Source organism: Priapulus caudatus, unplaced genomic scaffold, assembly GCF_000485595.1.
Source record: "Priapulus caudatus unplaced genomic scaffold, Priapulus_caudatus-5.0.1 Scaffold384, whole genome shotgun sequence".
NCBI classification, from domain to species: Eukaryota; Metazoa; Priapulida; class Priapulimorpha; order Priapulimorphida; family Priapulidae; genus Priapulus; species Priapulus caudatus.
Window position 1 is genome coordinate 25,562 of NW_014577445.1, and position 24,445 is coordinate 50,006.

A 24,445-nucleotide genomic window follows, 5' to 3' on the forward strand; every position below is an offset into this window, starting at 1 on the left:
TTTAGGACACGCCCACTATCGCAGATGGAGGGTGGGGTGAGGGGGTGGGGAAAAAGGTGGGGGAGGGGGAAGGGGGAGGGTGGGGGAGAGGAGCTCTAATAGAAAAGCAGTTCACTCCATTGTTAACAGTCAACAAATCTATGTTAACCCTCCTCTGAGGGTCAAAAGGTTATCAGACACTTACTCTTTGCACGTCAGTGGGAAAGCGATTTCATTTCAATAAGCCATAAAAATGATAGGTCACCACTGAAACAAAAAAGTTTTCCATCACTCCGTCAGACCATGTCCACAGAAAATGTCTAAAATCAGCCTGTGCCCCATTGACCTTTGACCTTCGCTTGTTTGAGATGCCATTTGTGATTTTTGAAAGTCTTGACTCGAAAAAATTTGCTGCTGGTATGATGTGGTCAAATCAATTTTTCTATGCTATAACTGCATAAAATATTGGTGTTTTGAATGTTGGTGTAATCAGTGATATTTTCGCTGTCAGGTGAGACTATATTCAGCTATATTTATTTTTTCTGAGCAAAATTTTCGCAATGATTGTTTTAATCTTCGTGAACTTTTTCAGGATGGGTGAGGTGGAAGACTCGAGGTTGATCTTCCTGCGGGAGTACGTCGAGAGAACCCTCAAGTTAAAGGCGGACAAATGGCAGAAGCTGGTCAGCGTAGAGGAAACCAAGCAGCTACTCACAGACTTCTTCGAGAAATGCGACTACAGACAGCTCGTGATAAGCGCAAACTCGACCGGCGCGCTCGCCGCGACGTACGCATTTCCCAGCGGCCAGAAGACGAAGGCCGTTTACTTCATAAAGAAGAGTCAGAAGGAACCGATATCCAAAGACAAGGTGAAGAGTTCGCTGTTCGTCGGCGACCTCTCGCACCTCCCGCTCGAACAATTCTCGTCGCTCGTCGAGGAAATCCTCGTCCCGCTGCTTCGTAACGACTTCAACCAGAAGTGCTGGCCTCAGGTCGTCTCGCAGGACGTGCTCAGACACATACACAGCCTCAAGAACCGCGTGTTTGTCGTGTCGGGGCAGGTGCGCGGCAAGACGCTGCTGCCGCTGCCCGTCGGCACCGACCGCGTAGACAAGGCCGTGCACGTCGCCAAGACGAGCGGCGAGATCTACGACCGCGGGCTCATACACGCCATCGAGACGGTCGTCATCGACTGGACGCACCAGATACGAGACGTGCTCAAGCGCGACTCGTCTCAGCCGCTGCTCGAGGGTCTCGACCCAGGTCCGCACGTCGAGGTCGAGTTCTGGAAGGCCAAGTGTAAGAACCTGCAGTGCATCTACGAGCAGCTGCGCACGCCCAAGGTGCGCAAGATGGCCGAGCTGCTCAACACGATGCAGAGCAGTTACTTCCCGTCGTTCCGGAGCATGTTCCGCGACGTCGTCGGCGCGCTAGCCGAGGCGCAGGACGTCAGTCTCTACCTGACGCCGCTCGCGAGACACTTTGACGACCTCGAGCAGGCGGACTTTGCCGACGTCGTGCCGCTGCTGCGTCCGATGATGCACGTCATCTGTCTCGTGTGGAGTCGCTCGCGCTACTACTGCACGCCGGGACGCGTCGTCGTGCTGCTGCAGGAGATATGCAACCTGCTCATCGCGCAGGCGCGCGCGTACCTCGATCCCGCTGAGATCTTCAAGGGCGAGATCGACGAGAGCTTGCAGAAGGTGACGACGTGCCTCACGATATTCGCCGCGTTCCGCGCGACGTACGACGAACACAAGGCCGCCATCGCGACCTACTTCGGCGACGATCGGCCGGCGAAGACGTGGGAGTTTGCTCCCGCGCTCGTCTTCACGCGCATGGACAAGTTCACCGAGCGACTGCAGACGATCCGCATCCTCTTCGAGACGGCGCAGGAGTTCATGAAGCTAGAGAAGGTGGAGATGGGCGGCATCAAGGGTCGCAGTCTCGGCGCGCAGGTCGTCTGCATCTTCGAGGAGTTTCAGGGCCACTACGCCGGCTTCGCGCTGCGCACGTACGACGCTCTCGACCCGCTCTGCCGGGAGTTCATCGACGACTACTCCGTCTTCATGAACCACATCTACGACCTCGACCGCCGCCTCGGATCCATCATCTGCCAGGGATACGACGACTGCACCGGCACCGAGGGCGTCTTCAAGATGCTCACTTGTTTCGGCACGCTGCTCGACCGGCCAATCATCAAGGAGGAGTTCGAGGCGAAGTACCAGCTGCTGATGCGGACGATCGACGAAGACCTCGACACGGCGAAGCTCATCTACGACGAACACATGAGTCTCGCCAAGAAAGGTCGGGCGCCCATCAACAAGAACATGCCGCCGGTCGCCGGCGCCCTCAAGTGGGCGTCGGAGCTGCGCGAGCGAATCACGGCGCCCGTCGCTAGCTTCCGCGCTCTCGAGCACGCGGTGGCGGCGAGCCAGGCCGGACGACTCGTCTACCACAAGTGCGACGAGATGCTGGCCCTGCTCGCCGCGTACGAGACGCGGGTGTACAGCGAGTGGGCGGGAGCCGTCGGCGACAAGGCGGAGTTCAACCTGCAGCAGCCGCTCGTGACGCGCAACGCCGACACCCGCCTCGTCGCCGTGAACTTTGACCCTCAGCTGGTCGCCGTGCTGCGCGAGGTCAAGTACCTCGAGGCGATGAAGCGGACGGACATCCCCGAGGGAGCGGCGACGCTCTACAAGCGAAACGGCGAGCTCTACCAGTACGTCGCCAACCTGAACCTGACCGTCGGCTGGTACAACAAGATCCGCGAGACGACGCTGCCGGTAGAGTTCCAGCTGGTGCTGAGCGAGCTAGAAGCCATCGACCAGCTGCTGCAGCAGGCGGAGGGCGAGCTGAACTGGAACAGTGCCAACCTGTGGGACTACATCCAGGACGTGCAGGCGCAGGTGCGCGGCCTCGAGTCGCGGCTGCAGCAGGCCAAGGACAACGTGGTGTGCGTGCACGCCGTCATGGCGACGTGGTGCCGGCAGCCGCTGTTCGAGAAGAAGGAGAAGAAGCGCGATTCGCTGCTGAGCCTCGAGGACCGGCAGGAGCGGGCGCGGCGGCGTAACGCTGACGTCGCGGCGGCCGGGGAGCGCATCAACGCGCTGCTAGCGGAGAACGCCGCGCTGTACCGCGCCGACACCGCGTCGCAGGACTGGCAGCGATACGTGGAACACGTCGACGAGGTCATCACCGACGGATTCTTCGGTGCGATTCACTGCAGCATGAGTTACCTGCTGGACAACACCGACCACGAGCAGCCGCTGACGCCGCTGTTTGAGGCGCAGCTGGAGCTGCAGGCTCCCGAACTCGTCTTCTCTCCGTCGCTGGTGTACGGGCGCGAACACAGCCTCTACGCGATCATCGACGACCTGCTGCGCGACGTGTTCGCGATGGCTTCCTACATCGCGCGCGTCGCTCGCCACCTCGGCCACGACAACTACCAGATGGAGCTGGAGGACATGGAGGAGTTATCAGACATGAGACAGGAGGTGATCGATCGCGTGCAGGCAGCCGTAGGCAAGGCCATCGACTTCCGAAACTCGTTCGACAACTACTCGTACCTGTGGGTGGAGGATCGCGCAGAGTTCATGCGCCAGTTCCTCCTCTATGGACACGTCATCACGCCCGAGGAGCTGGAGAACGCCGGCGAGGAGGGCGTACCGGAGAACCCTCCACAGCTGTCGCACTTCAAGGAGCAGATCGACTCGTACGAGGCCATCTACACGGAGGTGGAAGGCATCGACAACACGGCGGTGTTCGACGGCTGGTTCCGCGTCGACATCCGTCCGTTCAAGCAGGCCCTGCTGAACGTCATCAAGCGCTGGAGCCTCATGTTCAAGCAGCACCTTGTCGACCACGTCACGCAGAGTCTCACGGGCCTGCAGGAGTTCATCCGCGTTGCTAACGCCGGGCTGACGCTACACGTCGAGGAGGGCGACTACGCGGGCATGGTCGACGTCATGGGTCACCTGATGCGCGTGCGCGACCGCAGCGCCACCACCGACGAGATGTTCGAACCGCTCAAACACACCATCGAACTGCTCAGTTCCTACAACCAGGAACTGTCCGACGACGTTCACTCGCAGCTGCACGAACTCCCCGAACAGTGGAACAACACGAAGAAGATCGCCGTCACCATCAAGCAGCATATGGCGCCGCTGCAGGCTAACGAGGTCGCCATCTTGCGACGCAAGAGCGCAAACTTCGACGTGCGGCAGCACGAGTTCCGCGAGAAATACCGCGTGAACGCGATCTTCCGCTACGACTGCGGCGACACGTACCCGCGGCTCGACCGCGCGCACGCTGAGATCACGGCGATGGAGGGAGAGATGGCCGCGCTCGCAGAGTCGGCGAGTCTCTTCGAGGTCAACCTGCCTGAGTTCAAGCAGCTGAAGCAGTGCCGGCGGGAGCTGCTGCTGCTCAAGCTGCTCTGGGACTACGCCATGATCGTACGCAGCAGCATCGACGACTGGAAGACGACGCTGTGGGCTGACATCGACGTCGAACAGATGGAGATGGACTGCAAGAAGTTTGCGAAGGACATCCGCGGGCTGGACAAGGAGTGCCGCGCGTGGGACGCGTACGGCGGGCTCGAGGACACCGTCAAGAACATGCTGACGTCGCTGCGCGCGGTCGGCGAGCTGCAGAACCCGGCGATCCGCGAGCGGCACTGGCAGGAGCTGATGCACGCGGCGAAGGTGAAGTTTGTGATGAGCGACACGACGAATCTGTCCGACCTTCTCGCGCTAAACCTGCACAACTTTGAGGACGAGGTTCTCGGCATCGTCGACAAGTCCGTCAAGGAGATGGCGATGGAGAAGACGCTCAAGGAGCTGGACGTGACGTGGGCGAGCATGGAGTTTGAGCACGAGCTACACGCGCGCACCAAGTGTAAGCTGCTGCGCTCCAGCGAGGAGCTCATCGAGACACTCGAAGACAACCAGGTGCAGCTACAGAACCTCATGACGAGTAAGTACATCGGACACTTCCTCGAGGAAGTCTCCGGCTGGCAGAAGAAGCTGTCCATGGCCGACCAGGTGATCAGCATCTGGTTCGAGGTTCAGCGTACCTGGTCTCACCTGGAGAGCATCTTCATCGGATCCGAGGACATCCGCTGCCAGCTTCCAGAGGATTCGAAACGCTTCGACAGCGTCGACGCCGAGTTCAAGGAACTTCTGTGCGCGATGGAGAACACGACGAACGTCGTCGCCGGAACGAACCGCGACGGACTGTTCGAGAAGCTCGAGGTTCTTCAGAGCCAGCTGACGCTGTGTGAGAAGGCCCTCGCCGAGTACCTCGAGACAAAGCGCCTCGCGTTCCCGCGATTCTACTTTGTGTCGTCTGCGGACCTGCTCGACATTCTCTCTAACGGCAACCAGCCTGAGCTGGTAGCTAAGCACCTGAGCAAGCTGTTTGACAGCATGGCGAGGCTGAAGTTCCTCGAGGACGAGGACGGCAACTTGACGAAGACCGCGCTCGGGATGTACAGCAAGGAGGACGAGTACGTGGATTTTGATCGGCCGTGTGAGTGCACGGGTCAGGTCGAGGCGTGGCTGAACCGTCTCATGCGAGCCATGTGCTCGACCGTGCGTCACTACATGGCAGACGGCGTCGTCACGTACGAGGAGAAACCTCGCGAGCAATGGCTGTTCGACTACATGGCACAGGTGGCGCTGTGCGGCACACAGATCTGGTGGACGACGGAGGTGGGCATCGCGTTCGGTCGGCTGGAGGAAGGCTACGAGAACGCACTGAAGGATTACTACAAGAAACAGGTGAACACCCACACACATATATATATATATATATATATATATAATATTATATAATATATATATATATTATATACATCAATAGTAACATGGAATAAACTACATGTACACAGGAATGGCATTATTAATACTTATGCTGATGATGATGACGATGATGCTGCTGCTGTTGCTGATACTGATGCTGATATTAATAATCTATGATTACTAAAAAATAATATATATACTAATACTACTAATGCTAATGCTAATGCCAATAATAATACTATTTATACTGATACTAATACTAAGAATGCATACATTTTCACTATATTGTCACTTGAATTATGTGGACAAATTTTTTTCTGATGTAACAAAATAAATTTTAAAAGTTGCTATGCTCTCTTAAATGTATGTATTACCTCGATACTTACACGCGCGTTATATCTGAAGGAAGTCCGTTTTGTTAATGTGCAGGTACAACAGCTGGTGACGCTCATCAACCTGTTGATCGGTGAACTAACGAAGGGTGACCGGCAGAAGATCATGACCATATGTACGATCGACGTTCACGCGCGAGATGTTGTTGCTAAGCTCATCCAGCAGAAGGTGGAGATGGCCGGTGCCTTCCTCTGGCAGTCACAGCTCAGACACAGGCACGTCACACATCCGTCACCCCACCATGCATGCATGTCTGTAGATAGATAGATGAAGTGCGAAAAGCTGTCAATAAATGTCAAATATACATGGCAATAAATGTCAACTTTGCTCAAATTCAATTTGAAAACTGTTTCCGAGAGCAAATTACTGAAAGCATGTTTTAAAAAGTGGAAAAATTAGGGGGGAAATATTATACAATTAGAAAAAATAATTAGCAATTGAATATGATTGGCATTAAAGATTCTACGTGTAGTAAGTTATTGCAATTTTCCTGATCTATTTACATTTCATTGACTGTATATGTATGGATGTATTATGGATGTGTTGACAGGTGGGATGAGAAGGATAAGGATTGCTTTGCTAACATATGCGACGCACAGTTCCGTTACTCACACGAATACCTGGGCAACACCCCGAGACTCGTTATCACACCTCTCACCGACAGGTATGCCTCCACACAACATCTACCGCAAACAAACCATCTCCCTAGAAATACGCTGCTTGATTCTACACGAGCGGCAGTATAGCATAGCACAGAGTGTGGATGAAACAGTGAACAGTGGAAGTAGGTTACGTTATCTGTCTACTAATCTATCATATCTATTAACTATTTATTTGTTATCTATTTATCTATCATGACACGTAGTTATTTCACGTGCTTATATCGGTACGTTCGCGTTTATCTATATAGGTGTTACATCACGCTGACACAGTCGCTGCACTTGATCATGGGTGGCGCCCCCGCTGGGCCGGCGGGCACGGGGAAGACGGAGACGACGAAGGACCTAGGTCGCGCGCTCGGCATCATGGTCTACGTGTTCAACTGCTCCGAGCAGATGGACTACAAGTCGTGCGGTAACATCTACAAGGGCCTCGCGCAGACGGGGGCGTGGGGGTGCTTCGACGAGTTCAACCGCATCTCTGTAGAGGTGTTGTCCGTCGTTGCCGTGCAGGTGAAGTGCGTACAGGACGCGATACGAGACCGCAAGCAGAGATTCGACTTCCTCGGCGAGGACATCTCGCTGATCCCTACCGTCGGTGTGTTCATCACGATGAACCCGGGTTACGCCGGACGCACGGAACTACCCGAGAACCTCAAGGCGTTGTTCCGACCCTGCGCGATGGTTGTTCCCGACTTTGAGTTGATCTCTGAGATCATGTTGGTGGCGGAGGGTTTCGTGGAGGCGCGTCTTCTCGCGCGTAAGTTCATCACGCTCTACACGCTCTGTAAGGAGCTGCTGTCTAAGCAGGAGCACTACGACTGGGGGCTGCGCGCCATCAAGTCCGTGCTCGTGGTCGCCGGCTCGCTGAAGCGCAGCGATAAGGGTCGGCCGGAGGACCAGGTGCTGATGCGCGCGCTCCGAGACTTCAACATTCCCAAGATCGTCACCGACGACGTGCCCATCTTCATGGGTCTCATCGGCGACCTGTTCCCCGCGCTCGACGTCCCGCGCAAGCGCGACGCCGAGCTCGAGAAGATGGTGAAGCAGTCGACGATCGACCTGAAGCTGCAGCCCGAGGAGGGCTTCATCCTCAAGGTCATCCAGCTGCAGGAGCTGCTGCAGGTGCGACACTCCGTGTTCGTCATCGGCATCGCCGGCACGGGCAAGACGCAGGTGTGGAAGACGCTCTTCAAGACCTACCAGAACCAGCGTCTGCGCCCCGTCGTCACCGACCTCAACCCGAAGACCGTCACCAACGACGAGCTGTTTGGCATCATCAACCCATCGACGCGCGAGTGGAAGGACGGACTGTTCTCCGTCATCATGCGCGACCAGGCCGGCATCGCGCACGACGGACCAAAGTGGATCCTGCTAGACGGAGACATCGACCCGATGTGGATCGAGTCGCTCAACACGGTCATGGACGACAACAAGGTGCTGACGCTGGCCAGTAACGAGCGTATCGCTCTCACGCCGCACATGCGACTCATCTTCGAGATCAGCAACCTGAGGACGGCGACGCCTGCGACGGTGTCTCGCGCCGGCATCCTCTACATCAACCCTGCTGACCTCGGCTGGAACCCGTACGTAGCCAGCTGGATAGAGACGCGAGACGTGCACTCAGAGAAGGCCAACCTGATGATACTGTTTGATAAGTATGTGCCGACGTGTCTCGAGACGATGCGCACTCGCTTCAAGAAGATCACACCCATCGCCGAGGTCTCTCACATACAGGTAATGCACACCTGTATGTATATATATATATATATATATATATATATATATATATATATATACATACATCGCCGAGGTCTCTCACATACAGGTAATGCACACCTGTATGTATATATATATATATATATATATATATAGTATCATATAGTATATATATATATATATATATCATTATATATACTACATCGCGAGGTCTTTCACATACAGCAATGCACACGCTGTATATATATATATATTATATATATATATATATACATGATCTAATTATATATACATACATATGTATATAGCAGGTGTGCATTAAGCGAGGCGGCAGGGGGGATGGAGAGGAGGAGGGAGGGCGTGTATGTGGGACGCCTCGTGATTGTATGTAATATATATATATATACATACATCGCCGAGGTTCTCTCACATACAGGTAATGTACACCTGTGTATATATATATAATATATATTATATTACATACATCGCCGAGGTCTCCCACATACAGGTATACAGGTAATGCACACGTGTGTACATATATATAATATACATCAACGAGGTTTCTCACATATAGGTAACACACACGTATATTATATATATAGGTATAGGTATGTGTGATATCCCAGAATTGAATGTACCGTAGAATGAATGGTTCGCTCATGTAAACACCTATCCTACGATCTCTGCTGCAGTCTCACGTTACAGATGCTCTGTTACCTGCTAGACGTACTGCTAACACCTGAGAACACACCGGCAGACTCGAGTAAGGACGTCTATGAACTGTACTTCACCTTCGCCTGCGTCTGGGCGTTCGGCGGCAGCATGTTCCAGGATCAACTCGTCGACTACCGCGTCGAATTCTCCAAATGGTGGACGAGCGACTTCAAGACGGTGAAGTTCCCGAGTCAGGGCACCGTCTTCGATTACTACATCGACCCCGAGACGAAGAAGTTCGCTCCGTGGACCGAGAAGGTTCCGAAGTTTGAGCTCGACCCGGACGTTCCCCTGCAGGCGGCGCTGGTGCACACGGCGGAGACGACGCGCATCCGCTTCTTTCTCGATCTGCTCGCTGAGAAGCGGCGCCCGGTCATGCTGGTCGGACCCGCCGGCACGGGCAAGACCGTGCTCATCGGCGACAAGCTGCTTGACGTCGGCGACGACTACATGGTCGCCAACGTGCCGTTCAACTTCTACACGACGTCGGAGATGCTGCAGCGCGTGCTCGAGAAACCGCTCGAGAAGAAGGCCGGGAGGAACTACGGTCCGCCGGGCACCAAGCGCCTCGTCTACTTCATCGACGACATGAACATGCCGGAGGTGGACGCGTACGGCACCGTGCAGCCGCACACGCTCATCCGACAGCACCTCGACTACAGCCACTGGTACGACCGCACGAAGCTCAGTCTGAAGGAGATCCACAACTGTCAGTACGTCGCCTGCATGAACCCGACGGCCGGCAGCTTCACGATCAACCCGCGGCTGCAGCGGCACTTCTGCGTGTTCGCTGTCAGCTTCCCGGGCGTGGACGCGCTGCACACCGTCTATAACAGCATCCTCACGCAGCACATGTCCTACCAGAGCTTCCCCGCGGCAGTGCAGAAGATTGGCTCAACCCTCGTCAACGCTGCGCTCGCGCTGCACCAGAAGGTCAGCCAGGTGTTCCTGCCGACAGCCATCAAGTTCCACTACATCTTCAACCTGAGGGATCTGTCAAACATATTCCAGGTACGTCGTTGTCGTTGTCATCGTCTTCGTTGTCGTAGCGTCTTGTCGTTTATCTTTCGAGGGGTACGTGCTAACCACCCCAAATGTCTGAAAATGTAACTTGCCAGTGATGATCCAAGAAGGAGGCCATATATAGAAATGTGTGGAATATTCGTGATTTCACTCGAGGGTTCATAAAATTAGTTTAATTATCACTGTCACTGTTCTCGTGTCCACGTTGATAGAGAGAAACATCTTATGAAGGACGAACTCCTCTTCTAATATCAGAAGCATAACTTTCCCACGACGTTTCAAAAAGATACGGCCCTTAAATCAATGCAGAGCGCCTCTGATTTCAGAGTCCTCTTTTTCTCTGAAAACGAAACACCTTTTTCCTTATTTCCTGGTTTTGATTTCCTCGTTCCACGTAGTGTTTGCTCTAGCCGCTATTTATGCTGTCTTACCTGATCGTCGTCATATGAGTATCTGTTGTTATGCGAAGTTCTATACCCACTCGTGAATTATCATGAAGTACAGAAGTTTGTGACTTAACGTGGCAAGACAACGTCGGGCTGGTTTAGCACAAGCACTGGCTCCATAGTGGTAGCCTGCGTTGAAGTTGTCTAGCGTGTAAACACGAGGTAGTGCGTGCAGGCAGCAGGTAAGAGCATCCGATAGCAAGCGATCTTACATATTTATATGAATTTAAAAGCAAATCGAAAAACCAATTTTTTTTTTCCCGTTTGCTTTTTCACTGTCGCAATCCTTTTGGATCTATAAAAAGCTGCAATAATGCTCTCAGAATGATGCGTTTACAATCGTGGTACAAAAACGACACGCAGTTAATGTTCCAGAGATGATGATTGTGTAGCAGCAGGTCGTTGTCATGCCACCGTGACGTCATCACTTCGGTACTCGTATATGAATAGTTTATCTATTGTAACATCGTCTTACCTCTTCGTTGATGCATCGCTGCGTTGCAGGGCATGTTGTTCTCGACGCCGGACTGTGTGAAGACGTCCTGTAACTAGTGCGGCTGTGGATGCACTCGAGTCTCAGCGTGTGTACGGCGACAAGCTCATCGACGACTCGGACATGAGCAACTTCCAGAAGCAGCAGCTCGAGATAGCATCCAAGTTCTTCGAGGTACTTGCCTGGGGGAGGGGTTGTGCGCGGGAGGAGAACGAAGGCGAGCGTGGCGGATGGGGGAGGGGCTCGTACCGGGATTACTGTCCGTAAATATATTTAAGGACAAAAAGTTGGTTCTCGGATTTCTTTGAGGTATGTTACTGTTACGCTTGTAGAGCAAAATGAATCGTGCGTCCGTACAGGTATCATTGCATATGTCGTTCATTTACGCGCGTGATAATAGAAATAGGCTAAGAACATTGGTTTTCGCAAGTCCTTGAAGTCTTGATTTGGAGGTAGTCTTGAAAAGTACTTGAATTTGGTAAATGTTTGATTTTGTGCTTGAAAAGTCTCTGAATTTCATGAATTATCCTTGAATTGTTTGAATTTTGTTCCTCGCTAATGGCAAACCTCAATAAAATTGGTTTTAATGAGCTTAAAAAGTATTAGACACGATTAGACAAGTTAAATCAGGCGTGACTTTAACGGTGGCGTGGGCCATGGCACCTGAAACGCGTCCGGGCCAACCTGAAACTGGTCGGGTTGGTTGGTGGCTCAGCCTTGGCCCCAATAAAAATAGGCCGTGGTTACGCGACGGGTTCGTTCGCAGGAGCGCTAGGCTATCGCTCCGGACATCCATGATCATCTCACAGCGAGAGATCTTGCGACACTTACACGATGATTGCGCATTGGGACGACTCTGCTGAAATTGCCTGAGTACTAGATCGATGTACGATGTAGCGTAGATGAAAAAAAAAAACCCTGTGTGCGTATGCGTGTTTTGCGGTGCACGTTGCGTTGGTGCTGTGTGCCCGCGCCCGCCGCGCGCGTTTGTGTGCTAGGTGTGTGTTCTGGAAGCAGATTTGGAGATGTGAATCGCAACTCAGAAACAATGCTTTACTTGGCTAAATCATAACAGTCGTGCCCTGCCATCATTCGCTACCATCGCTGTGTGTGTTCGTTGCGCAATTCTTTCTCCTACGAGTTGAGGCGAGTGAGTAATACCAGAGTTATGGAATAGAGAGGTGGTTTGTAGGGTGACTACACTGTAGCGACTAGTGAGGGTGTTAGGGGGGAGGGGTGGTAGGTGATACACTGTAGAGACGAGGGGTGTAGGGGCGGAGGGGTGTAGGGATTGATACCTGTAGGACAGGGATGGTATTATGGGCAGGGGTGTAGGCATGATACACTGTTAGAGACAGGGTAGGGGTTGTAGGGGGGAGGGGCTGTAGGCGATGTATACCTGTAGAGACAGGGGAGTTCGTGTATGGGAGGGATCCTCGATCGGGTGTCTCACAGGGATGATTCACGTATAGGCAGGAATGGATATTGTAGGGGGGAGGCTCAGGGGTGTAGGGATGTACATGTAGCAGAAGGAGAGGCGTGTAGGGAGGGGGGTGTAGGGATGATACACTGTTAGAGACAGGGAGGGGTGTACGGAGGATTACATGTAGAGACAGGAAGGTTGTGGGGCGGAGGGGTGTAGGATGACACTGTAGGAGACAGAGAGGGTGTAGGGGGAGTGGTTGTAGGGATGATACACTGTAGAGACAGGAGGGTGTAGGGGGAGGTGTAGGAATGTCCTGTAGAAACAGTTAGGGTGTAAGGGGGAGGGGTTCTGTAGCGGATGAGTTACATGCTAGAGACAGGCGCAGGGGTGTAGGATGTATTAACTGTAGAGACAGGAGGGGTAGGGGGAGGGTGTAGGATTGTACACGTTGTAGCGACAGGAGGGGTGTTATGGTGGAGGGGTGTAGCGGAGTGATCACTGTAGAGATAGAGGATGTAGGGGGAGGGGTGTAGGGATGCTCATGTAGAGCAGGGAGGGTGTAGGGTGGAGGGCGGTGTAGGGATGATACACTGTAGGGACGATGAGTGGTGTAGGGTGATCTGTAGAGAGAGGAGCGGCTGTAGGGGGAAGGGTATGTGTGATAACTGCTAGAGACAGAGAGGCGTGTAGGGAGGTAGGGGTGTAGGGTGATCACTGTAGAGACAGAGTAGGGATGTACGCACGTCGGGGGGAGGGTGTAGGCGATGATACACTGTAAGACAGGAGCGTGTATGGGGAGGGGTGTAGGATGGCATACAACTGTAGAGACGAGGGGTGGTGAGCGGCGGGAGGGGGGGGGCGGTGTAGGGAGTGCAAAGAGACCAGAGGCTGAGCGACTCTGATGGGTCTGACCCCATGTCAGAAAATTTGATTCTTGATTCATCAGAGTTCAGATGACAGTTCCACTTGGACATTGATATTGAAGACAGTTTCATTTGACTCTTAATTGATCATGAGTTCTGCTACTTTTAAGATTACTGGCAGCAGGGATTTGAAGCTTTTATATTTGGAACTTATTGAACTCAGTGGCGTTTTGTTCTTTTTTGTTTGTTTGTCGTATCTAGTTATGTTATGAGATTATTTGCCAAAACACTATTACCCTAGTTAGGATATCAAATAATTATTTAATAAATGTAGCAACCGCGGCACACTGAAATCCATTTGGCCACCTGATTTCATACTCAGTGCCCGGTCGGCACCTGATAAAAAGCTTAGGCAGCGCTGGTTAATGATGGATTCCAATTACAGTCAGTAAATCAGAAAATCAAGGCTATGGTTGTAGAAGGGTTTATTATATGTGATCCAGGTAAGTTTTAGGAGATGACAGTGATTAAGAATGGGATCTATATATTAAATTATCTGGTATGTTTTTGTTCTGTATAATATTTCGATAAATGCAATAAAAATGTCCCTGAATTTCCGATTAAAATGTCCTTGAAAAGTTCCTTGAAACGATTTTCGTCTTTGGCTGTATGAACCATTGACAGCAGTCCGTTTGCAGCTAACTCATCCTTCATTTTCAGATGTTTTTTCATCTTAGGTACGAACTCCCTTATTTTATAATAGCTTCCAGCATACCGCAACGCGAGTTCTGATAATCGCACAACCTCTCCCCGTCACTTCGTTAGCGACGGCGTTAACTATCTCGATTCTTCCAGCATTATGCGAAGCAGACGCCACTCCCCTGTGTTAATGATCTCATACTGTGAGCTACGGTGCTCTCACAAATCACCCGTTCTCTCTCTCTCTCTCCTCTCACCATCCCCGGTCTCTCTCTCTCTTCTCGTACATACGTCTCTCTCTCTTCTCTCTCACAATCATCATGCGCACTCTCTTCTTCTCTCCACAGATTATCTGCCTCGTCTCTCTCTCTTTCTCTGCACATCAGCCGTGCTCTCTCTCTCTCTCTTCACCTCAGCGTCGTCTCTGCTCTTTCTCTCTCTCAATCACCGTCTCTCTCTCTCTCTCTCTCTCTCGTCTCTCTCTCTCGTCTCTCTTCCTCGCTCTCTCTCTCTCTCTCTTCTCTCTCTACTCTCTCTCTCTTCCCCCCCCCTCTACTCTCTCTCTCTCTCTCTCTCTCTCTCTCTCTCTCTCTCTCTCTCTCTCTCTCCCCCTCCTCTCTTCTCTCTCTCTAGTCTCTCTCTTCTCTCTCGTCTCTCGACGTCACCAGTCTCTCTCTCTCTCTCTCTCTCTCTCTCTTTCTCTCTCTCTCTCTTCTGTCCTCTCTCTCTCTCTCTCTCTCTCTCTCTCACGGACACGTCTCTCTATCTCCCTCCCTCTTCACTCTCTCTCTCTCTCCCTCTCTCTCTCTCTCTCTCTCTCTCTCTCTCTCTCCTCCTCCTCTCACTCTCTCTTCTCTCTCTCTCCTGTCTCTCTCTCCTCTCTCTGTCTCTCCTCTCGTTTGCTCACTCTCTCTCTCTCTCTCTTCTCGTTCATCTCTCTCTCTCTCGCCTTCAACGTCACCACGCGCTCTCTCGCTTCGTCTCACGGTCACCACGCCGTTTCTCGCTTTTCCTCGGCAGGCGTTGACCGAGGTGCTCTCCAGCGAGCCGGCTGCCTCTACTGTCACTTCGCGGGCGGCATCGGCGGAGCCCAAGTACGGCGCTGGCGTTGAGCTGAGTTGGAGGCGCGCTGAGTCGCACGCTCATCGTAAGGCGTTGGACGGCTTAACAACGAGCTGACGCTGCCGATGAACCTCAGGTGCTGTTTGTAGGACGCCATGCGAGTGTGTCGCATCAAGCGCATTCCTCGAGTCGGCGCGCCGGCACGCTCTCCTCGTCGGGTCGGAGGCAGCGGCAGCGGGGTCTTAGGCCGCCTAGCAGCTACATCAGGGACTAGAGGTAGGTGACACGCGCGGGGGGGGGGGATGCAGGTCTAGCGCGCTAGCAGCCTAATCAGCGGCTAGAGTAGGTTGGAACGCGAGGAGGTGGGGGGAGAGCTTAGCGCGCTGCATCCCTACATCGCGGCTAGAGTGTTAGGGTGACACGCGCGTGGGGGTGGGGGCAGAGTCGTAGCGCGCTGCAGCTACATCAGGGACAGGGCTACGAGGTGACACGCACGGCGGCGGGGGGGGGGCAAGTCTAGCGCGTACCTTTAGCAGCCTACATCAGCGGAATAGAGGTAGGCTGACACGACACGCGGGGGCGTGGGGGCAGAGTCTAGGCGCTAGCAGCCTACCATCCAGCGGACTGGAGGTAGGTGACATCGCACGCGGGGGCGTGCGGGGGCGAGTCTTAGCGCGCTAGCAGCCTACATAGCGGACTCGAGGTAGGTGGCGTTATAAGAATGGGTTGATGTTTTAAAATTTTGCATTCGCAACGATTTCGGGAATTATCTGTCTTCATCAGGCCTATAAAATGCAACCATGCATTAATATATTCATATATATATTATATCTTATATATATATATATTATATATATAATGCGTGCGCGGGGTGTGTATTACGGTGGGTATTATTTTATTTATGTTAGTATGATATCAATAATGAATTTAAAAACTGTTTTTTGTTTTTCTCAGTCATTAATATATATATATATATATAATAGTTTATAATTATATATACTTATATAAAATACAGGGTTTCTCAAGGCCATTATAGCCTGGCGGCCCGCCAGGTTATCGTCGACCCCCGCGCTTTAAATTGCACCGCATTCTATATATATAGGCCCCGGACCCCTAGCGCAACCGCTTTCGGCGATTTGCAACTAGGACCGTAAAGGCAGCACCCGCCATGCTATAATGAAAAAGCTTGGAGAACCCTGATATATATTATAACTATATAATTAACAGTATCGGTGAGTGACCCCTGCACGCGTGCGTGCGCGTGCGTGCGTGTGTTGTAGGTGTTCCAGATCACGCTGCGTAAAGGTTACAGCATCGTCGACCTGAAGGCCGACATCGCCGCGCTCTACATCAAGGCCGGCCTCAAGAACATCGGCATCATGTTCCTGATGACCGACGCTCAGGTCGCCAGCGAGAAGTACCTCGTTCTCATCAACGACCTGCTCGCGTCGGGAGAGATCGCCGACCTCCTCCCCGACGACGACCTCGAGAACGTCATCAGCGGCATCCGTAACGAGGTCAAGGCCGCCGGCATCATGGACACGCGCGACAACTGCTGGCGATTCTTCATCGACCGCGTGCGGCGCATGCTCAAGGTCGTGCTCTGCTTCTCTCCGGTCGGCGTGACGCTGCGCGTGCGCGCGCGCAAGTTCCCCGCCATCGTCAACTCCACTGCCATCAACTGGTTCCACGAGTGGCCACAGGAGGCGCTGATGTCGGTCAGCATGCGCTTCGTCGGCGAGATCGAGATGCTCTCGGGAGACGTTCGCGAGTCGATCTCGTCCTTCATGGCGTACGTTCACACGTCGGTGAACAACCTCAGCAAGGTGTACCTCGCGAATGACCGCCGCTACAACTACACGACTCCGAAGAGTTTCCTCGAGCAGATCAAGCTGTATGAGAACCTGCTGGCTAAGAAGCATCGTGAGCTGCAGGGGAAGATCGACCGGCTGGAGAGCGGACTGGAGAAGCTGAGAAACACAGCGTCGCAGGTCGACGACCTCAAGGCCAAGCTCGCTGCGCAGGAGGTCGAACTGAAGCAGAAGAACGAGGACGCAGACAAACTCATACAGGTGAGGGAGGGACGCACGCGGGGGGAGGGGCGGGGTAGGGATGCACGGGGGGCTTGGGGAGGAGGTGAGGGGCGGAGCAGGGGGCGAACACGTGCACGGCTTCCTGTATTCTTATTTTACTTGTATCAACTCTAAAAAGTAAATCATATTATAGTTCTATTATCAGCAATTATCAGTGATTCCTGTTCACTGTCACAACATTCTTGTACCGTCATCATGTAACAACAGCATTCCTATGTACAGTCATCATAACATAGCTAATCACACCGCTCCTAATAACTCCACTTCTCCCGCCACCACCAGGTCGTTGCCATAGAGACGGAGAAGGTGAGCAAGGAGAAGGCGATAGCTGACGTGGAGGAGAAGAAGGTTGCCGTGATAGCAAAGGAGGTCGGTCAGAAGGCGAGCGACTGTGAGCGAGACCTCGCTAAGGCCGAGCCCGCTCTCGCCGCCGCGCAGGAAGCCTTAAACACACTCAACAAGAACAACCTCACAGAGCTGAAGTCGTTCGGTTCTCCCCCGGCGGTCGTCGTCAGCGTCGGCGCCGCCGTCATGTGCCTGCTCGCGCCCGGAGGAAAGGTGTCCAAGGATCGCAGCTGGAAGGCAGCCAAGGTCATGATGGCCAAGGTCGACCAGTTCCTCGACTCTCTCATCACCTACGACAAGGAGAACATCCACGAGAGCTGCCTCAAGGCGGTCGCTCCCTACCTCGCCGACCCCGACTTCACGTACGAGTTTGTGTCGGGTAAGTCGATGGCTGCGGCAGGTCTGTGCTCGTGGGTCGTCAACATCGTGCGCTTCTACACGGTCTACTGCGACGTCGAACCCAAGCGCCTCGCGCTCAACACGGCCAACGCCGAGCTCGCCGCCGCGCAGGAGAAGCTATCCAGCATCAAGAAGAAGCTGCAGGAGCTGGAGGAGACGCTGCAGAACCTGACGAGTCAGTTTGAGCGTGCGACCGCGGAGAAGCTTCGCTGCCAGCAGGAAGCCGACTCGACGAACCGCACCATCTCGCTCGCCAACCGTCTCGTCGGCGGTCTCGCGTCCGAGAACGTGCGCTGGGCGGAGTCGGTCGCCGAGTACCGCGAGCAGGAGAAGACGCTGCCGGGAGACGTGCTGCTCGTCACCGCGTTCGTCTCCTACGTCGGCTGCTTCACGCGACGCTACCGCCTGCAGATGATGAACGACATGTGGCTGCCGTTCCTGCGCGCGCAGAAGAACCCGATCCCGATCACGAGCGACCTCGACCCGCTGTCGATGCTCACCGACGACGCGGACGTCGCCGGCTGGAACAACGAGGGCTTGCCCAGCGACCGCATGTCCACCGAGAACGCCACCATCCTCACAAACTCCGAGCGATGGCCGCTGATGATCGACCCGCAGCTGCAGGGCGTCAAGTGGATCAAGACGAAGTACGGCGAGGCGCTGCGCACGATCCGGCTCGGTTCGCGCGGATACCTGGACGTGATCGAGGCGGCGCTGTCCTCCGGCGACGTCGTGCTCATAGAGAACATCGGGGAGAGCGTCGACGCCGTGCTCGACCCGCTGCTGGGACGCAACACGATCAAGAAGGGTCGCGCGATCCGCATGGGCGACAAGGAGGTCGAGTACAACGCCAACTTCCGACTCATCCTGCACACGAAGCTCGCCAACCCGCACTACAAGCCCGAGATGCAGGCGCAGACGACCCTCATCAACTTCACGGTGACGCGAGACGGACTCGAGGACCAGCTGCTGGCAGAGGTCGTCTCCAAGGAGAGACCCGACCTCGAGCGTCTCAAGTCGGACCTCACCAAGCAGCAGAACGACTTCAAGATCGTGCTGAAGACTCTCGAGGATTCGCTGCTCTCCCGGCTCTCCGCCGCCGAGGGAAACTTCCTCGGCGACACGGCGCTAGTCGAGAACCTCGAGACGACGAAGAAGACCGCCGCGGAGATCGAGAGGAAGGTAGCCGAGGCGAAGACGACAGAGGTGGAGATCAACACGGCGCGAGAGCTCTACCGGCCGGCCGCCGCCAAGGCCTCCCTCCTCTACTTCATCCTCAACGACCTGAACAAGATCAACCCGATCTATCAGTTCTCGCTGAAGGCGTTCAGCGTCGTCTTCCAGAAGGCGATCGAGCGAGCGGAGCCGAGCGACGACGTCCGCCAACGCGTCGTCAACCTCATCGACTGCATCACCTACTCCGTGTTCGTCTACACGACGCGCGGACTGTTCGAGTGCGACAAGCTCATCTTCACCGCGCAGATGGCCTTCCTTGTGCTCATCATGAACCGCGAGATCGCTCCCGCCGAACTCGACTTCCTCCTGCGCTTCCCCGTCGTCGTGAACGTCACCTCTCCTGTCGACTTCCTCCCCAACCACGGCTGGGGCGGCGTCAAGGCCCTGTCCGCGCTCGAGGATTTCCGAAACCTCGACCGCGACATCGAGGGCTCGGCGAAACGCTGGAAGAAGTTTGCGGAGAGCGAGTGTCCGGAGAAGGAGAAGTTCCCGCAGGAGTGGAAGAACAAGACGTCGCTACAGAAGCTGTGCATCATGCGCGCCCTGCGGCCCGACCGCATGACCTATGCTGTGCGAAACTTCATCGAGGAGAAGATGGGAGCGAAGTACGTCGAGGGGAGGCAGGTCGAGTTCGCTAAGTCATACGAGGAGTCGGGTCCCGCGACCCCCGTCTTCTTCATCCTCTCTCCCGGCGTCGACCCTCTCAAGGACGTCGAGGCCCTCGGCAAGAAGCTGGGATTCACCTTCGACAACAAGAACTTCCACAACGTCTCGCTGGGTCAAGGTCAGGAGGTTGTCGCGGAGCAGGCGATGGAGGTCGCGGCGAAGGACGGACACTGGGTCATCCTGCAGAACGTTCACCTTGTCGCCAAGTGGCTGCCGATGCTAGAGAAGCTGCTGGAGAGGTACAGCGTGGGAAGCCACGAGTCGTTCCGCGTCTACATGAGCGCCGAGCCGGCCGGCACGCCCGACGCGCACATCATCCCGTCCGGCATCCTCGAGACGTCGATCAAGATCACGAACGAGCCGCCGACGGGCATGCACGCAAACCTGCACAAGGCTCTCGACAACTTCACGCAGGACACGCTGGAGATGTGCGCGCGCGAGGCCGAGTTCAAGAGCATCCTCTTCTCGCTCTGCTACTTCCACGCGGTCGTCGCCGAGCGGCGTAAGTTCGGCCCGCAGGGCTGGAACCGCGTTTACCCGTTCAACACGGGAGACCTGACGATCAGCGTCAACGTGCTCTACAACTACCTCGAGGCGAACCCCAAGGTGCCGTGGGAGGACCTGCGATATCTCTTCGGAGAGATCATGTACGGCGGACACATCACGGACGACTGGGACCGCCGGCTGTGTAAGACCTACCTAGAGGAGTACACGCACCCTGACCAGCTGGAGGGAGAGCTGTACCTCGCTCCCGGGTTCGCAGTGCCTCCAAACAGCGACTACAAGGGTTACCACCTGTACATAGATGAGTACCTGCCGGCGGAGAGCCCTTACCTGTACGGCCTGCACCCGAACGCTGAGATCGGCTTCCTCACGACGACGTGCGAGAACCTCTTCAAGACGCTGTTCGAGATGCAGCCGCGCGACTCGGGCGCGGGCGGCGGCGCCGGGGTCACGCGCGAGGAGAAGGTCAAGGCGACGCTGGACGAGATCCTCGAGAAGCTTCCCGAGGAGTTCAACCTCGCGGAGATCATGAGCAAGGCAGAGGAGCGTACGCCGTACGTCGTCGTCGCCTTCCAGGAGTGCGAGCGCATGAACACGCTGACCGCCGAGATGCGTCGCTCGCTGCGGGAGCTCGACCTCGGTCTGAAGGGAGAGCTGACCATCACCAACGACATGGAGGACCTCTCCAACTCGCTCTACTTCGACCAGGTGCCGGCGTCGTGGACGAAGCGCGCGTACCCGTCGATGCACACGCTCGCGGCGTGGTACGCCGACCTGCTGCTGCGCATCAAGGAGCTCGAGAACTGGACGACGGACTTCCAGCTTCCCGTCTCCGTGTGGCTCGCCGGCTTCTTCAACCCGCAGTCGTTCCTCACCGCCATCATGCAGTCGATGGCGCGCAAGAACGAGTGGCCGCTCGACCGCATGTGCCTGCAGTGCGACGTCACCAAGAAGAACAAGGAGGACTTCACGAGCGCGCCCCGCGAGGGTTCCTACGTTCACGGACTCTTCATGGAGGGCGCTCGCTGGGACACGCAGTCCGGCATGATCACCGACTCCCGCCTCAAGGAGATGTTCCCGGCGATGCCCGTCATGTTCATCCGGGCGATCCCGGTGGACAAGGTGGACTCGCGTAACGTGTACGAGTGTCCCGTGTACAAGACGCGTCAGCGCGGACCCACATACATCTGGACGTTCAACCTGAAGACTAAGGAGAAGCCTGCGCGATGGGTGCTGGCAGGCGTGGCCCTGCTGCTGCAGGTGTAACACAGGTGTGTGAGCTACAGGTGTGTGAGTTGTGAAGTGCATGTGTGAGATTCGGCGTGTGGGATCACGTGTGGTTGCTGCTGTGAGGTTTAAGAGGTGAGGTTTCATATGTGAGTTTGCAGCTGCGAGTGGAGTTCATACAAGGTTCATTCCTATCCGTTCTAGTTTTGATGGGATTTGATGGGTTATGGAGCTTTACAGTGGGTTTTACTATGACTTCTATGATGGACTTAAAGAAAGAGTCGATAAAAATGTTAAACAGTCCAATATTAAAATCTAATAAATCTATCTATATATATATATTTATATGCGGTAATGTGAGAGCTTCACTAATAAATAGTCCTCCATGTGTGTGTCTGTGAAGCAGTGCATTTATGCCAAAGTTACTCGTGCCAAATAATACGGACAACATATCTGAAAACTCGTTATATGGCACGTATAATTATAAAACCATATATTAGGTAATATTCGGTTTTTTAACATGTATCCGTGTTGTTATTTGGTTGTACATTCGGTTTTTAGTGATGAAATAAATGCACGTACTTGATAATGAGCCTTTTCTGCACGTTTTGTGGGAACATTTTTATTTCCTGGATACACAATTAAATTTTATCATGTACACATATCTACCTACTTACATGTACCTATTTACCTACCTACATATACATGTACCTACCTACCTACCTACATGACTTGTACATGTACCTACATGTACACGTACCTACCTACCTACCTACCTACATGTACATGTACCTATCGCTACCTACCTTACTTACCATGTACATTCGTACCACTTACCTACCTAACATGTACATGTAGCCGATAACCTACAGGATGTACATGTACCTATTTACCTACCTACATATACATGTACCTACCTACCTACCTACATGTACACGTACCTACCTACCTACCTACCTACATGTACATGTACCTACCTATACCTACCTACATGTACATGTACCTATTTACCTACCTACCTAGCTACATGTAGATGTACCTGTTTATCTACCTACCTACATGTACATGTACTTATTTACCTACCTATCTACCTACATGTACATGTACCTACCTACCTACCTACATGCACATGTACCCACCTACCTACCTACACATACATGTACTTATCTACTTACCTAGGCTAGCTACCTAGCTACCAACCACCACACCTACTTACCTAGCCACCCACCAGCGAACAAATCTACCTACCTAGTTACCAAGCTACCAACCAACCAACCAACCTACCCAATGAACTAGTTGAAATTTGTACAACAGCTTAGAAGTACCAGTGACAACAACAACAACATAAATATACATGAGCAAAATATTAATTTTGATTTATTGTTATTACCAACCTCATCTCACGACAGTCGACGTAATTATTTCCACCATCACGCGTACAACACACACGCATCTGTCTGAAACCAACGAATCTCCGCTGAGCCTTTGAATTTCGACCAACCAAACTAAACCATACGGCCCTAGTCTAGAAGAGATGTCCCACAATACTTCATGTCTACAATACAATACACAATGGCCGGGTCATGTTTTCTAGACTAGCTCCAAACATACAACCAACGTCGCTTCAGTTTATGAGCTAGCCGCAACAACAAGGAATTCCGTCGGTGCGTACCTTACAGATTTGTGGTGATTTACGTACGTGGCGTTTACAGATTTGCGTACAGATTTGTGGTGAAACCACAGACTAACGGATACAATTGTATGTTATAAATGTATCCGTTAGTCTGTGGTGAAACTGTGCATATCGGCTACCATCATCCCATCAGCCACACGAGGCATGCTCTGTTACCAGTAACTTATACATAACTTACTGTTTAACTACTGTTTTACTGTTTTAGCTGTTAACTAGCTCTAGAACTATAGCCCTTCGCTCCGCCACAGGTTGTAACATGACTAACTGCTGACCAGGTGAAGTGGTGCTGCTTTTAATATCATATTAATTCTACAGGACACGATTTTGAAGGAGAGGTACGCGTGTACAATTATAAATAGTTTACCAGTGTGCACCGAGTGTACAGGTTTTCAGGTACATGTACTCTCTACCTGCCAAGACAGTTAATTCACGAGAATGTACAAACCCCATCACTCATCACCCACCCACATGCACCAGCTAACACTGGTTTTGCAAAACCTACATGTCAGTACCCCGTTCACACTACTATCATTAACCTATTTATACGGAAGTGTAATTCAAAATTCGAGCTTCGAATTCAGTATACATACTGATAGGGTTATGCTATATTACCTACCACTGTCCATTTCGTTCAAGAACTTCGATGTATTATTAAATCATTCAAACACACCGACAAGGATGCGTGCATATGCTACAACAAGTTTAAAATAAGTTAGAACTATTTTACAATGCGTATAAAAATTATTAGATAACCACAACGAACCGCAACGTTTTTACAACCTATTAAAAAAATTATACAAAAGTGTAAAATAATTTCTTAACATGGTTATTATGTGGTTACTGAAACATAACTATGAGGTAACATATTTATACGTAATAGGCTTCTGCCTCTATCGAACGAACGCACAAAGTTTCATAAAAGTTAGCTCATAACCTGTACATAGAGCTGCACTGAATTCACGCACACGCACGCACGCACGCACGCGCACGCACGCACGCACA

The 24,445-nt window shown here is 53.1% G+C and overlaps 1 protein-coding gene across 1 annotated transcript; it reads left to right on the top strand.

Annotated features, from left to right (window-relative positions):
• The first annotated feature begins 572 nt into the window (after positions 1–572).
• LOC106809780 (dynein beta chain, ciliary-like) lies at positions 573–22,339 on the top strand. Its single transcript, XM_014812984.1, is given in 11 exon segments — positions 573–5,762; positions 6,213–6,391; positions 6,727–6,840; positions 7,087–8,572; positions 9,260–10,279; positions 11,242–11,277; positions 11,279–11,404; positions 15,239–15,365; positions 15,814–15,836; positions 16,561–17,352; positions 17,656–22,339. Coding segments are annotated over 11 exon segments (13,227 nt in total). The 3' UTR covers positions 21,790–22,339.
• The last annotated feature ends 2,106 nt before the right edge of the window (positions 22,340–24,445 follow it).